Source organism: Tursiops truncatus, chromosome 21 (assembly GCF_011762595.2).
Source record: "Tursiops truncatus isolate mTurTru1 chromosome 21, mTurTru1.mat.Y, whole genome shotgun sequence".
NCBI lineage: Eukaryota > Metazoa > Chordata > Mammalia > Artiodactyla > Delphinidae > Tursiops > Tursiops truncatus.
This window is the reverse complement of record NC_047054.1, coordinates 33,215,894-33,232,895: the sequence shown is the minus strand read 5'-3', so window position 1 is coordinate 33,232,895 and position 17,002 is coordinate 33,215,894. Positions and strand designations below refer to the sequence as shown.

The following is a 17,002-nucleotide window of genomic DNA, read 5'->3' as shown; positions in this document are numbered from 1 at the left end:
TACTAGCTAAGTGGAAATTCAGGGCCACACAGCTAAAAGATACTTATATTTCAACAGGAAACCCCTTAACTTATAAAAAAGAATGCTTTAAAATGTCTAAGAGGGCTTCCCTGGTGGCGCAGTGGTTAAGAATCTGCCTGCCAATGCAGGGGACATGGGTTCAAGCCCTGGTCCGGGAAGATTCCACATGCCGCGGAGCAAATAAGCAACCCTGTGCGTCACAACTACTGAGCCTGTGCTCTACAACCCGCGAGCTACAACTACTGAGCCCACATGCCACAACTACTGAAGCCTGCACGCCTACAGCCTGTGCTCCGCAGTAAGAGAAGCCACCGCAATGAGAAGCCCGTGCACCGCAATGAAGAGTAGCCCCCCGCTCGCCGCAACTAGAGAAAGCCTGCGCGCAGCAACGAAGACCCAATGCAGCCAAAAATAAAATAATAAATTTATTTAAAAAAAAATTAAAATGTCTAAAATTATATACTCTGAGAACTCCAAGATTATGGGATACTTCATTTACAACTTAGAGCAACACTTCTTATGAATCAAAGAACTCAGAAAAATCTGAATAAAGTATTTCAAACCAATCACTATGATACAGTTTGCTTCTTGCCTAAAAGATGACCACATCAAAGCCTCAGAATGTGCCTGAGCTGGGCGGGAAGACGACAAAAGACAGCCATTACCACCATGTACTCAGCACCAGTAACCTGCCAACCATGGAGCCAGGCACTCTGTGTTCACAGTGACACTGCCAGGAAGGTATCACTGTCCCCATGGTACGCTGAGCAATATCAGACTCAGAAGTTAAGTAATTTCCCCAGGTTCAATCACACCGTTAAGTGGCAGAGTTGATGGTACTGTTGCTTTTGTTACAAGAGATCAGCAGAGTTCAACACGAAACTGGTCCTAGCAAACACCACCAAGGGCCTGTGGCTAATTCTCTCCTTCCTGCTCAGCCGTCTAGTCACAGAGAACAAAGACCCACATCGTTCAAGATGTTCTATGGTCAACAGGGGCAGATGTCTGTCTCATTCACCACTGTCTGCCCAGCACTTCACGTCTGACGCACAGCAGTTCTCATTGATACCTGTGCACTGAAATACATTTGGAAGGTGATAGCACTTTTATTTAATAAGCTTCCAATCTGCTACTTGGGCGGAACACAGCAAGAATAGTAGTCCACAAATCTAAACTATGACACAAATTAACCTATCTATGAAACAGAACAGACCCACAGACATAGAGAACAGACTGGTGGTTGCCAAGGGGGAGGGGGTTGGGGGAGGGATGGAGTGGGAGGTTGCGATTAGCAGATGTAAGCTTTTAGACATAGAATGGATCGACAACAAGGTGCTACTGTATAGCATAGTGAACTATATTCAATATCACCTAATGAACCATAATGGAAAAGAATATTTTAAAAAAGTATATATATATATATATATATATGTATAACTGGATCACTTTGCTGTACAGCAGTAATTAACACAACACTGTAAATCAACTATACTTCAATTAAAAAAAAAAAACAATAGTAGTCCACAGCATTCTTCCATTCACTACTTTTCCTAGTCATGAACTTGACTCAAATATGCAGGCATCTAGCCATAACTCTGTTTCGCTAAGTAGTTTACAATTTCAGCAATGTTTTCTAAGTACCCCTTAATAAACGTTCTCAGGCTAGGATCAAACAGCATAAAGGTGATTTTCTCCAACATATTAACAGATTATAGTTCTGCACAGATACGTAAATGACAAGGGATAATCTTACTCGGAATGTTCTTCATGAGCCAGAAACCATCTTTAGCGTCTTACTATGTCCTGACTCCTGTTAAGGAAATGACACAAACCAGCCACAAAACATATGAAGCCATTTCCTCGACTTTCCCAGCACATCTATTCGGCTGTAACTTATGCACCAGTCATAGCTTAAGCTAAAGGAAAAGCCCATTGATTTTAATCCGTTAACACAATTCCAGGAATACACTGTCATCCTGCAGTCAACTGCTTCCACAGAAACCAAAAAATTAAATTTTATTTCTACTGCTTAAATTATTTAAGTACCATAATATTCTTATTGAAGTCCCCCAAATTAAGATGGGGTCCGAAACAAACACTGTATTTTGACTCAATTTCTTAATATGACATTTTTATTAGCAAATGTTACTATTTTTTAAAATAGATACGTTAATTCTTAGGTCTATTTTCCTTTTTCTTTTGGCCGCGCTGTGCAGCATGCAGGATCTTAGTTCCCTGACCAGGGATCAAACCCGTGCCCCCTGCAACGGAAGCTCGGAGTCTTAACCACCAGACTGCCAGGGAAGTCCCTCTTAGGTCTATTTTCTAATCATCTTTTCATTACCTAAAACAATCATTTTGGTCCCCTGCCACTAAATGGATATTCAAGAGTTGGCTATGACATTTATATTTCGCATCCTTGATGACAACAAAAATAAAGCAAATTATGCTTTAGCCCCTGCAGTGTTAGAAAGAGCAACAGAGGCGCAGAGGCACAGGCTCTAAACCAAGGGCAGGCAATCAGGTCCCATAAATAAAAAGAGGCATTCCACCGCTGTCCGCAGCTTGGCCTTCATTTTACCTCTTTTGGTCTCATCTACTTTCTTTTTCCCTCTTTCTTTAACTCTGAAAATAAAACATAATGGCACTTAGAGGCACAACTACTTCTGATCTTGCTCTTTCAATCAATATGCAGTTGTGGCAGAATAAAAAATATATTTGCCCTCTGTCCCTGGATCCTGGTGCTGAGCTCCTAAAACCCTGAGAATTTCCTGAGTGATGGGGTGTCTTTTATAACTCATCATGAGCTCTTTCCAGCCACACCGGAGCTTATGCTAACAGGGTGATTCACTGTGGGACCCACAGACAGCTTCAGGACGAGGGCTGGTCCCAGAGGAATTTTCAGCCCCACCCCCTGACCTCCAGGAAGGGACTGGCGGCAGAGTTCAAACACGTGGCTAACGACTTCACTCATGTCTCTTTAGTGAAACCCCCCAATAAAACCCTAAACAACAGGGTTCAGAACTTCGGGGTGGGTGAGCACATCACTGTGCTGGGAAGGCAGTGGGCTCACGGGGTCCCAGAGCTCTGCGCTGCCTCTACCCCACACGTCCCTGTGCATCTCCTTCATGTGGCTGTTCCTGAGTTGGATCCTGTACAATAAAAATGTAATCATAAGTATAGAGCTTCCCTGAGTTTTGTGTCATTCTCGCAAATATCAAACCTGAGGGGGTTCATGGGAACTCCTGCATTTGCAGTTGGCTGGGCAGAAGTGTGGGTGCCCCACGGACCCCATCCATATCTACCTGGCGTCTGCAGTGGGGACAGTCTTGTGGGACTGGGGCCTTAACTGCCGAGTCTGCCCCGAGGGTCAGAATCAAAGGACTGTGACCTTAACTTGTGGGTCTGAGCTACCTCAGGAAGCTGGTGTCAGAACATCGAGTTGGTATCAGGGAAACTGTTGATGGAAAATGACAGAGTGGTGAACTCTTCTTGGAGATAAAGGATAAAAGAAGATAAAAGTTGCTTTCTTTTCATTTCCAAGTTCATAATTCCATATTCATTCATTTAGCTAGCATTTACAGAACACCTACTCTAGAGCAGGACAAGGGGCTCTGGGAGGTAAGGGCGGCGGCGATACTGAACAGGTGGTCAGGGTGGGCTAGGTGGAGAGGCAGACAGCTCTCAGTGGGGACTGGCAGCTGGTGAGGAAGGGCAGCATGTGGACATCTGACTGATAAACATCCGAGGCAGAGGGACGGGCCACGCACGATGCCCCCAGCAGAAGGCGTGTGAGGACGAGCAGGGTGCTGCTGTGGGAAAGAACGCCAGCAAATGAGGTCAGAGTTCAAGAGGGAAGAGATATGGGAACATACGTACGTGTATAACTGATTCACTTTGTTACAAAGCAGAAACTGACACACCATTGTAAAGCAATTATACTCCAATAAAGATGTTAAAAAAAAAAATGGAATGCGGTCTGAGTGGTACCAAGGGCTCAGGTCACTTGGGCTCTGATACATCACTGTGAGTCCTTTGGCTCTTACCCTGAGTGAAATGGGGCACCAGTGCAGGGCTCTAAGCAGAAAACCTCACTGTGGCTGTTGGGTTCACATGAGACTCTGGGGCAGGCAACTACAGAAACACCGACACTGGTCAGGAAGTTACCAACATGATATGGGCAAGAGATGACGGCAGCCAGACCAATATGGTAGCAGTAAAGGTAATAATTTTTATCACAAAACTTTTTTACTCCTAAAAATTCCACTATACATCTGTGATAAGTAAGGCACTTTCCTGTGCCTTACTAACCATGGTTCTGATACTACACCTAACATAACAAAGAAACACTCCCAGAATACCACCTAATACTCAATCTGTATTCAAATTTCCTCCATTACATCCTTGAAATGTCTTTGTTCACACAAGATCCAAGCTTCATGCATTGCATTTGTTTTTGTTTTTGAAACTGTGGTAAGAACACTTAACATGAGCTCTGCCCTCTCGAGAGACATTCAAGGCCAGAGTACAGTGCTATGAACCACAAGCACAGCGCTGCACAGCAGGCCTTAAGGGCTTATGCATCTCATGCAACTGAAACTTTACACCTGTTGAACAGCAACTCCCATTTCCCCCAAATCCCAGCCCCTGGCAGCCACCACTTCACTCTGCTTCCATGAGTCTGACCACTTCAGACACCTCCCAGAAGTGGAGTGGTGCAGTCTGCCCCCTGGGACTGGCTTTCTCACGTAGCATGACGTCCTCCGGGGCATCCACGCTCTGCACGCGGCAGGTCTTCCAGAAGAACCACGTGATGCGTTTGGTCAGTGTCTTTCTCTCTGGACTCTGTGATCTAGAAGGATCCACCCCGTTCCTTTCTTCTCTTGACATTCACTTGCTGAAGAGACCAGGTCAACTGTCCTGTGAAATATCGCACTTTCTGGATTTTCCTGATCCTTTCCTTGTGACTCAGTTTAACCTATTCCTCTGTCCTCTGTATTTCTCTGTAATCTGGAAGTTAGATCTAAAGGCTGGATTTAGCTATATTTTAAAAGTGTAGCCTTCAGTGTTTCCTGATGGGTTGGATGCAGGATGTGGAGAAAAAGAAAGAGAGGTTTCAAGGTCTGAGCAGCTCAAGGCCAGAAATGCCAACAACTGAAATGAGAAGACTTTGACTGAGTGGGTCTGAGCAGAAGACAGGGTTTAGTTCTAGATACGATGACTCTGACATGTCTTTTAGACCCAACTGGAGATGCTAAGTAGACAATCAGACAAGTCTGGACGTCAGAGGAGAGGTTCACGCTGGAGATAAAAATCTGAGCGTCCTTAGGATACGGATGCTATTTAAGGCTAAGAGACTAGACGAAATCACTGAGGGGGTGAATGCAAACAAAAGAGAAGAGGGGCCAGGCCTGAGTCCTTAAGCTCTGCATCCTTAGGAGGGAGCACAGGAGAGCGAAACCAGCACAGGAAATGCAGATCATCCAATGAGACAGGAGAGAAACCTGGAAGGTCACAGTATCCTGGAGGCCACATCTTACTAAGTGTCAGAAGGAAGTAATAAGCAGATGAGCATCTGTCCTTTGAACGCCGCTGCCAGTCCAGACGAGGACTGAGAACGAGCATTAGCATCACAACAAGTGCAGTTCTAACATGATGGTGGGGAAACCGTGACAGAAGTGGGTTTAAGGGGGGGTGGGGGAGAACTCTGAGACAGATGCTGCACAGGCAGGGGAACGGGAGCAGTGGCTGACAGGAGTGGGATCCTGAGAAGTCTGTTTAAAGACAAATAAGCCTGCTTCCCTGCTAGTGGATATGACCCTGCAGAGCAGGCGAAGCCGTGGGTGCAGCAAAGAGGGGAGAACTGGTAAAGCAAAGATCTTGAGTAGGTGAGAGGCAAAGGGACCCAACAGACAACGTGCAGCCACTGACTTTATGACAGGACTGCCCCCAGCACAGCTCGAAGGCGGTAACGGGCAGCGAGGTGGCCACACTGATGCCGGTGGGGGCAAACGTAGTCGGGGAGTCAACAGAGATTCTCTTGTATGTGTTTCAACTTTCTCAGAAGTAGGCCGTCCCTTACCTTGGAAGGTAATCAGAGGAGAGAGTGGGGAAGTGGTGCTGAAGGTCTGCAGAAAGGACAGTGGGGGACGGTCACCCGGAAGAGGGGTAGTGAGAGGGCTGGGGAAGTACCAGATGACCAGGGGTTCACACTGGGAAATGTAAAATGAGACGCACCAGCAAGTCTGTGTCTTTTCCAGCTCGGTTCAGCCGCATAGGTGAGACGCAGAACTGGTGGGATATTAGATTTAACCAAGTTGTGGTTTAGCTAAAAAAGTACAAAGAAATAAAAAAGGGGCAGAGAAGCTAAAAATGTACACGGGGAGTGATTATGACTGACCACGGAATTTCAGCTGAATAAGAGGAAAGAAAGAGGGGAAGGTGAAGGACAGTGTTGAGACCCCACCTGCCCTCGAGAACGGAAGGGTGGCTGGAGATGTGCGGCCAGAGAGAGTGAGATGGAAAGAGAGGAGGCAGTGGTCAGACGGCGGGAGAGAGCAAACCGAGACCACAGAGGGTCGCAGATTACTGGTGATGATAAGCCATGGGGTATGACCTCGAGATTGAGTGGCTGAAACTGGGTAGAGGATGAGACCAAAGTAGATGAGTCAAGGAGGTGACAGGCAACGGTCTGAAGGACCATATCCAAGTCCCCAGGAATTTCAGCAAGCGTGGTACTGGAAAGAGCAGCAGGATGCCTGGATCCAAAGCTGCTGAGAAACGAGAGGGATGATGTCATAAGACTCAAAACTGGGGGGTGTTAGGGAAGATGTGAGGGGAACGGTCTGGAAGCAGCACTGAGGAGGCACCATGCTGAGCCAAGTGGTACATGAAGAAGAAACAGCCTTACTTAGAAGCCCGCAGAGGCAGTGCTGTTACGGGAGAAGAGGATTCTTTCAGGCCCGAAATTGATCAGTGCAAAGCAGTGATTGTTCTCTGGCAGGTGTACCATAGGTTCACCAAGAATCACAGGTTTTACAGCATAAACAGTCAATTCAAGTTCTTGTTGTCTCACATAGAACATGCCGTGCTCTCCAAAGTGGGTGCTGCTTTGTAAAAATCTTTACAAAGGCTAATGTTAATTTTCTTCAAACCAAGAAGTAGAAAATAGGAAAGAAAATTCTATAAATTTGAGTTTTGATAATATTAAGAGTCACGCTCCCTAAAAACTTAAGGGTCCCCTCAAGAAAATGTTTTCATTTTGTATTTGTTGATATATAGATGTAAAAGGATAAACTACATCTTAAGTGTTTTCAGTGCCTGATCTATTATTAAAAATTACTTCAATGAACAAGAATCTAATCATCCATGGATGTTGTCTGTCCAGTCATTAGTTCAACATAATCAAAATCCTGAAAATATGGGAAAGGAATCTTTGCAATAAATAGTGCAAAAAAAAAGAGACCCTTATATCATACACAAAAAGTAGTAACTGAGAATGCGTCATAGACCTAAATATAAGCATTAGAACTATAATACTTCTGGAGGAAAACAGAGGAGAAAATCTTAGAGACCCTGAGTTTGGTAAAGGTTTCTTAATACAATTTAAAAAAAAAATGTGAACTTAAAAAATATATTAAATAATAAGTATTTAATAAGTAAAACTTTTAAAATATTTGCTCTGCAAAAACACTATTAAGAAAATAAAAAGGGAAGCCACAGGCTGGGAGAAAATATTTTAAAACATACATCTGAGAAAGAACTTGTATTTAGAATATATAAAGAACTCTAAATTTAATAAGATGAAAACAATTCAATTAAAAAATAGGAAAAACCCACAAAACACAACGAAGGACACTACATAATGATCAAGGGATCAATCCAAGAAGAAGATATAACAATTGTAAACATTTATACACCCAACAGAGGAGCACCTCAATACATAAGGCAAATGCTAATAGCCATAAAAGGGGAAATCGACAGTAACACAGTAATAGTGGGGGACTTTAACACCCCACTTACACCAACAGATAGATCATCCAGACAGAAAATTAATAAGGAAACACAAGCCTTAAATGACACATTAGACCAACAGACTTAATTAATATCTATAGGACATTCCATCCGAAACCAGCAGAATACACTTTCTCCTCAACTGCACACAGAACATTTTCCAGGATAGATCACATCTTGGGTCACAAACCAAGCCTCGGTAAATTTAAGAAAACTGAAATTGTATCAAGCATTTTTTCCGACAACATTATGAGATTAGAAATCAATTACAGGAAAAAAACTGTACAAAACACAAACACATGGAGGCTAAACAATATGCTACTAAATAACCAAGAAATCACTGAAGAAATCAAAGAAGAAATAAGAAACTAACTAGAAATAAATGACAATGAAAACACAATGACCCAAAGCCTATGGGATGCAGCAAAAGCAATTCTAAGAGGGAAGTTTATAGTAATTCAATCTCACCTCAAGAAACAAGAAAAATCTCAAAAAAACAATCTAATCTTACACCTAAAGGAACCAGAGAAAGAAGAACAAACAAAACCCAAAGTCAGTAGAAGGAAAGAAATCATAAAGATCAGAGCAGCAATAAATGAAAGAGAAACAAAAAAACACTAGCAAAGATCAATAAAACTAAAAGCTGGTTATTTGAGAAGATAAACAAAATTGATAAACCTTTAGCCAGACTCATCAAGAAAAAAAGGTAGAGGACTCAAATCAATAAAATTAGAAGTGAAAAAGGAGAAGTTATAACTGACACCGCAGAAATACAAAGGATCATGAGACTACTACAAGCAACTATATGCCAATAAAATGGACAACCTGGAAGAAATGGACAAATTCTTAGAAAAGTACAAGCTTCCAAGACTGAACCAGGAAGAATTAGAAAATATGAACAGACCAACCACAAGTAATGAAATTGAAACTGTGATTAAAAATTTTCCAACAAACAAAATTCCAGGACCAGATGGCTTCACAGGTGAATTCTATCAAATATTTAGAGAACACCTAACACAGATCCTTCTCAAACTCTTCCAAAAAATTACAAAGGGAGGAACATTCCCAAACTCATTCTACGAGGCCACCATCACCCTGATACCAAAACCAGACAAAGATATCACAGAAAAAGAAAATTACAGGCCAATATCACTGATGAACATAGGCGCAAAAATCCTCAACAAAATACTAGCAAACAGAATCCAACAACACATTAAAAAGATCATACACCATGATCAAGTGGGATTTACCCCAGGGATGCACGGATTCTTTAATATACGCAAATCAATCAATGTGATACACCATATTAACAAGTTGAAGAATAAAAACCATACAATCATGCAGAAAAAGCTTTCGACAAAATTCAGCACCCATTTATGATAAAAACTCTCCAGAAAGTGGACATAGAGGGAACCTACCTCAACATAATAAAGTCCATATACAACAAACCCACAGCCAATATCATCCTCAATGGTGAAAAACTGAAACCATTTCCACTAAGATCAGGAATAAGACAAGGGTGCCCACGCTTGCCACTATTATTTAACATAGCTTTGGAAGTCTTAGCCATGGCAATCAGAGAAGAAAAAGAAATAAAAGGAATCCAAATTGGCAAAGAAGTAAAACTGTCACTGTTTGCGGATCACATGATACTATACATAGAAAATCCTAAAGATGCCACCAGAAAACTACTAGAACTAATCAATGAATTTAGTAAAGTTGCAGGATACAAAATTAATATACGGTAATCTCTTGTATTCCTATACACTAACAATGAAAGATGAGAAAAAGAAATTAAGGAAACAATCCCATTTACCACTGCAACAAAAAGAATAAAATACCTACGAATAAACCTATCTAACGAGGTAAAAGACCTGTACGCAGAAAACTATAAGATACTGATGAAAGAAATCAGAGATGACACAAACGGATGGAGAGATATACCATGTTCTTGGATTGGAAGAATCAATATTGTGAAAATGACTATACTACCCAAAGCAATCTACATATTCAATGCAATCCCTATCAAATTACCAATGGCATTTTTCACAGAACTAGAACAAAAAATTTTACAATTCGTATGGAAACACAAAAGACCTCGAATAGCAAAAGCAATCTTGAGAAACAAAAATGGAGCTGGAAGAATCTGGCTCCCTGACTTCAGACTATACTACAAAGCTAGAGTAATCAAGATAGTATGGTACTGGCACAAAAACAAAATATAGATCAATGGAACAGGATAGAAAGCCCAGAGAAAAACCCACACACGTATGGTCACTTAATCTATGACAAAGGAGGCCAGAATATACAATGGAGCAAAGACAGCCTCTTCAATAAGTGGTGCTGGGAAAACTGGACAGCTACATGTAAAAGAATGAAATTAGAACACCCCCTAACACCATACGCAAAAATAAACTCAAAATGGATTAAAGACCTAAATGTAAGGCCAGACACTGTAAAACTCTTAGAGGAAAACATAAGCAGAACACTCTTTGACACATATCACAGCAAGATGTTTTTTGACCCACCTCCTAGAGTAATGAGAATAAAAACAGAAATAAACAAATGGGACCTAATTAAACTTAAAATGTTTTGCACAGCAAAGGAAACCTTAAACAAGACGAAAAGACAACACTCGGAATGGGAGAAAATATTTGCATCTGAAGCAACTGACAAAGGATTAATCTCCAAAATATACAAACAGCTCATGCAGCTAAATATCAAAAAAACAAACAACCCAATCAAAAAATGGGCGGAAAGCCTAAATAGACATTTCTCCAAAGAAGACATACAGATGGCCAACAAACACATGAGAAGTTGCTCAACATCACAAATTATTAGAGAAATGCAAAATCAGAACTACGATGAGGTATCACCTCACACCTCAGAATGGCCATCATCAAAAAATCTACAAACAGTAAACGATGGAGAGGGTGTGGAGAAAAGGGAACCCTCATGCATTGTTGTTGGGAATGTAAATTGATACAGCCACTGTGGAGAACAGTATGGAGATTCCTTAAAAAACTAAGAATAGAACTACCATGTGACCCAGCAATCCCACTACTGGGCATATATCCAAAGGAAACCATAATTCAAAAAGACACATGCACCTCAATGTTCACTGCAGCACTGTTTACAACAGCCAGGACATGGAAACAACCTAAATGTCCATCAACAGAGGAATGGATAAAGAAGATGTGATATATAAATATAATAGAATATTACTCAGCCATAAAAAGGAACAAAATTGGGTCATTTGTAGAGACATGGATGGACCTAGAGACTGTCATACAGAGTGAAGTAAGTCAGAAAGAGAAAAACAAATATCATATATCAAAACATATATGTGGAATCTGAAAAAATTGGTATAGAGGATCTTATTTACAAAGCAGAAATAGAGACACAGATGTGTGTTTGGATACCAAGGGGGAAAGGGGGGCGGTGGGATGAATTGGTAGACTGGGATTGACATATATACACTACTGATACTATGTATAAAACAGATAACTAATGAGAACCTACTGTATAGCACAGGGAACTCTATTCAATGCTCTGTGGTGACCTAAATGAGAAGGAAATCCAAAAAAGAGGGGATATATGTATACATATAGCTGATTTACTTTGCTGTACAGTATAAACTAACTTAATATTGTAAAGCAACTATATTCTAATAAAAATAAATAAATAATAGGCAAAAGATTACAGCAAACAGGAGAGGTTGTGGAGAAAGGGAACTCTCCTACACTGTTGTTATAAGCTGGTGCAGCCACCATAGAGAACAATATTCTAAAAATATCAATAGAACTACCATATGATCCAGCAATCCTACTCCTGGGCATGTATCTGTAGAAAACTCTAATTGGAAAAGATACATGCACTCCAATGCTCACAGCAGCACTATTCACAATAGCCAAGACATGAAAGCAACCTAAATGTCCATCAACAGATGAATGGATAAAGATGATGTGGTACATACATACAATGGGATATTATTCAGCCATAAGAAAGAATGAAATAATGTCATTTGCAGTAACACGGATGGACATAGAGACTGTCATACTAAGTGAATTAAGTCAGACAGAGAAAGACAAATACCATATGATGTCACTTATAAGTGGAATCTAAAATATGATACAAATGAACTTATTTACAAAAAAGAAACAGACTCATAGACGTAGAAAACAAATTTATGGTTATCAAAGGGGAAAGGAGGTGAGGGGGGGATAAATTAGGAGATTGATATTAGCAGAGACAAACTACTATGTATATAAACTACAAGGGCCTACTGTATAGCACAAGGAATGATATTCAATATCCTGTGATAAACCATAATGGAAAAGAATATGAAAAAGAATATATATGTATAACTGAATCACTTTGCTGTACAGCAGAAATTAACACATTGTAAATCAAGTATACTTCAATAAAATGTAAGTAAACATAAAAATTTTCAAAATTCCTATATTGATAAATGAAAGAATACACTGTTAACAGTGTATAATGATGCCTTTAGCTAACTGAAATAATACCAACAGCTAAAATTTCTTGTAAGCTCACTATGCTCCAGGTACTCTAAACATATAGGTAGTTTCCCCAACTTACAGATAAGAGAACTGAGGTACAGGAAGGTTATTGGCCCAAGGTCAAGCATCTATCTATTAAGGGACAGCCAAGATTCAAAGGCAGATGTGGCCACAAACTCCTAACCCCACCTGTGCCTCATTGGCTTGACCCAGTGCCTGTGGGTGGGGAAGTGTGCGGACGTGAGCGTGTGGCCACCAGCGTGTGGACACGGTCTGGCCAGCCCCCCCTCAGAGGGCCCCATAGTCCCAGGGATGTCCCAGATCCCAGAGTCATGGTGGGGCACTGGGCTTGCACACCCAGAAATTAAAAACAAACAAAAAAAGATTACAGCAAACAATTCACCAAAGAAGATATATATATGTATGCATATATATATATAAATATATATATACAGTAAATGTATATAAATACAAGAAATACAAGAAAAGATTCCCGACATCACTAGTCATTATAGAAATACAAATAAAATCTACAATGAGCACCACTAGACGGCCACTAGAATGGTTATAATTAAAAAGAGCAATCCCAGCAAGTGCTGGTGAGGCCATGGTGCAATTGGAACACTGACACGCTGCTTGTAAAAACATAAATGGTACATCCGCTTTGGAAGCAGTTTGGTAGTTTCTTAAATATTAAACTTACACCTGCCACATGTTGCAGCCATTTCACCCCTAGTTGGAACTTCACCCCAGAGAAATGGCAGCATGTGTCCATACAAAGATGTAGACACTGATGTTCACAGCAGCTCTATTTGTAACAGCCCCAAACTACAACAACCCAGGAGTTCCTCAGCAGCCGACGGATGGATGGATTGTGGTATATCCATACAATGGACTATATTAAGACAGGCAACAACATGAATAAATCTCAAAATTTTATGTTGCATGAAAGAAGCCACACCCTCTCCCTCAAAAAATAAAACATACTGTAAGCCCATTTATGGGCTTAAATGAAGAGATCTGCTATTTCTCTCAGCATCCACACTCTACTGGCTTTCCCTGTGCCTCTCTGGTCCCTCTGCTGGTAGATGTTCTAACCAACAACTAAATGTCAGAGTTCTTCAAGGCTCAGGCTACACACTGTTTTCTTCTTACCCTATACTCTTCCCTGAGTGATTTAATCCACGCTCATGGCTTCAATTAAGAAACACCCAAATTGATATCTCTGGTTTGGACTGTTCTGAATGCTAGCCCTGGGGAGACAACTGCTAACTTAGAAATTTTCACCATTTCTCTGTAGCGCTTGTTATACTAGCAGTTTTGTTTCCTTGGTCATTTAACATCTGCTTTTCCCCAGGTTATAAACTCTCTGAACACAATTACCCTGTGGACTGTGGCTCATCCTTGCATCACCAGTGCTGGATGCAGAGTAGCCGTTCAATAAACATCAAACTGACAAAGGAGGAAGCTTCTGTGAAGCTGTTATTATACAATTATTTAAATAGACAATATAAAACAACATGAATGAATCACACAGACATTATGTTGAGTGAAAGAAGTCAAACACAAAGAGTATAAACTGTATGATTCCACTTATAAGAAGGATGGTGTAGAAATCAGAACCATGGCTATCTTTGAGGCAAGGGGTATTGATTAGGGAGGGGCATGAGGGGGACCATTTGGGGGCTCAAAATGTTATATAGTTCAGTCTGGGCGGCGGTTACATGGATGTGTGTATACATGTGTGCATATACATACAATATATACATACTACACACAAATTAATCACTTCTTTTAATATGCTTTTCGGTCTACATTATACCACAACAAAATGAAAAAGGAATGCGTTTTGGGAAAAAATGTAAAAAACTGAATATTGATGAGAAATGTGCCCACAAGACTTTCGTACATGAGAATAACTCTGCAGAACATAATGCATGTTAGGATCCTGATTTGGTAAAATAATATATTCATACAGTCTTTCTTCTGGTTTCTACAATAGAAATCCTACCCAAACTAACAAGCAAAAAATTCATTTAATGACACATACCTGGACAGCTCACGTAGCTAGGCCCACTTGCCCACAAATAACTTTTATTAAGAACTGCACTGAAACTCTCTAGACCAGGGGTCCCCAACCCCCTGGCCGTGGACCGCTACCAGCAGGAGGTGAGTGGCAAGCGAGTGAGCGAAGCTGCATCTGCCGCTCCCCATCGCTCCCCATCACCCGCATTACTGCCTGAACCATCGGCCCCATCGCTCGCATTACCGCCTGAACCAACCTCCCCATCACCCGCATTACCGCCGGAACCAACCTCCCCATCGCTCACGTTACGGCCGGAACCAACCTCCCCATCACCCGCGTTACGGCCGGAACCAACCTCCCCATCACCCGCGTTACCGCCTGAACCATCCCCCACATCGCTCGCGTTACCGCCTGAATCACCACTCCCCCACCATCCATGGTAAAATTGTCTTCCACGAAACTGGTCCCTGGTGCCAAAACGGCTGGGGACCGCTGTTCTAGACCATTCAAAAGCTAAACGTTATTAGGGCACCACTCAAAAGTGTCCACGAAAATCACAAGACCGCTCTTCTCTGTGCTAGAACCCGGGCTAGTCAGTTTCAAGTTAGCCTTCTTGAGCTCTGCCAGAAAGTCTGCATGCCTGTATGTCTGGAGAGATGTAAGGTGCAGAAGAAAGGTACAGCAAGCTATAGTTTTCAAGCATGAACCGCCAGTGTGAAAGGCAGGTAGATTCTCTGAAATGCAGGCATTTGAGAAGCTTCGAGACGGGCAGCTCTACACAGCTCACTGCAAGGGGAGCAACGGCAAGAATCCTTTAGCAATGATACTGATTCTCAATAGAGCTGCAGGGAATCTCAGCAAGTCCCATGTAAGTTCTTTAGTGTCTCAGGCTGACAAGGGCTCAGGGCTTCAAAAGACAGAAGTATCCCCCAAATCACATCAAACTTACTGACATCTTAAATTCACAGGTAATCCTCTATTTGAAAAATTCCTAGGTCAAAAGTTGAAGACAGCCATACAATATCAATTTTACAACTATTATGTTTTCACCCTGCCTCTAGGTGGAGCTTACACTGTGTGTGTGTGTGTGTCCGTCTGTCTGCAGACGGGTGTGGGGGGAAGCAGCAGGTAACAAATAAGCAAGCAAAATATGTGGTATACGATATGGTGTTACCTACTTCTGAGAAGCATACGGAAGGTTAAAAGGGAAACCGAGCACAGGGCATGGCTATCGCTTATTTTCTAGGGGTGGGCAGGGAGGGCCCCGCTGGTAAGACAACGTCTGAGCAGAGCCCTAAAGACAGAGTAAACCTCTCAGATCCTTCTATGATGGCAAAATCTGGACGCTAACAGGAAAATGTCTGCCAAGCTTACACTGAAAACCACAGGAAGAAAGAATTCTGCTGAAACCGTTGGAGTACTGCAGCAATTGCAGCCCTAACTACCCCTGCAGCCGGTCCATCTGTGCCTAAACAAGCACAGGCTGCCGGAACCACCTGTGCTGCTCAGTTCTCGGTCTCCGCGCAACACGTGTTTCATGCGAGCACTGTATTTTTTTGTCCATGTTTTCAATCTAATAAATATCCAGGCATGATAAGATACAAAAAGATAAAGCAATTTATTCTTACATCTTTTGGAGAACCTGGGCCATCACAACCCCATTCGTTAAATCTTCCACGGTCTGGCATGGTGCATCCACATTAAATGTCTGGATCTGGAAAAAGGAAATTAAAAAAAAGGAAAAAAAGATTCCATGGTTAACCATACAGAAGAATTCTTAGACGACTTCTACCTCATCTTGGGAGTTGAATACGTTTTAAAAAGCAGAACACTGTGAAATGTGTTCCCTCACGGGAAGTTTCCCGCAGCTTTGCTATTGCAACTTTTTCCTTGTGGTAAAAGAGAGAAGGTGGTGGACACTGGACGGCTTCCCCGCATTCACCCTCCTCACAGATAATCTTCTAAGAAAGTCACGGTACCGTCATCCCCTCTGCCAGTGACTGGCTCATGGGTGCACAGGCAAAGACAATTTGGACCAAACAGATGCAAACAGAGGCTTACTTGGGCTTCCGGGAAAGAAAAGCCAACCTCCCCTTGGTGTGAATAAACATGCTGGTTGCTTCAACTGCCACGAGCAGTCATCTTGTTGACCGTCAGGATGAGGCCAATGCAGTGGATGGCAGAGAAGAGGAACAGAAAGAACGGGGTCCTTGAGGCCAAAAGTGAGCCACTAAACTAAAAATCTTGAGGCCTCCTATTATGTGAGATACATTTCTTCTTTGTGCCTGGCCAAGCTCAGATTTCTTTTACTCAGAACCAAAATATCTTTATACAGATGTAGAAATCACACAGTTAGGTTAGATATTCAGTTCATTTTGATTTTCAATGTATTATGAATCAGAACTAACGTAACATAGCT

General features: G+C 41.8%; 1 protein-coding gene across 5 annotated transcripts in view; it reads right to left on the bottom strand.

Annotated features, from left to right (window-relative positions):
* The window catches only part of HOOK3 (hook microtubule tethering protein 3), a 129,209-nt gene that overhangs the window by 104,094 nt on the left and 8,113 nt on the right, over positions 1-17,002 (bottom strand). For all 5 annotated transcript variants that reach the window (XR_012328895.1, XR_012328896.1, XR_004524258.2 and 2 more), the window contains exon 2: positions 16,212-16,297. Coding sequence is in view for 2 of the 5 variants with exons in the window: in XM_073798542.1 (XP_073654643.1) it covers positions 16,212-16,297 (86 nt within the window). In the remaining 3 variants the exon portion in view is untranslated. The remainder of the gene's footprint in view (positions 1-16,211; positions 16,298-17,002) is intronic.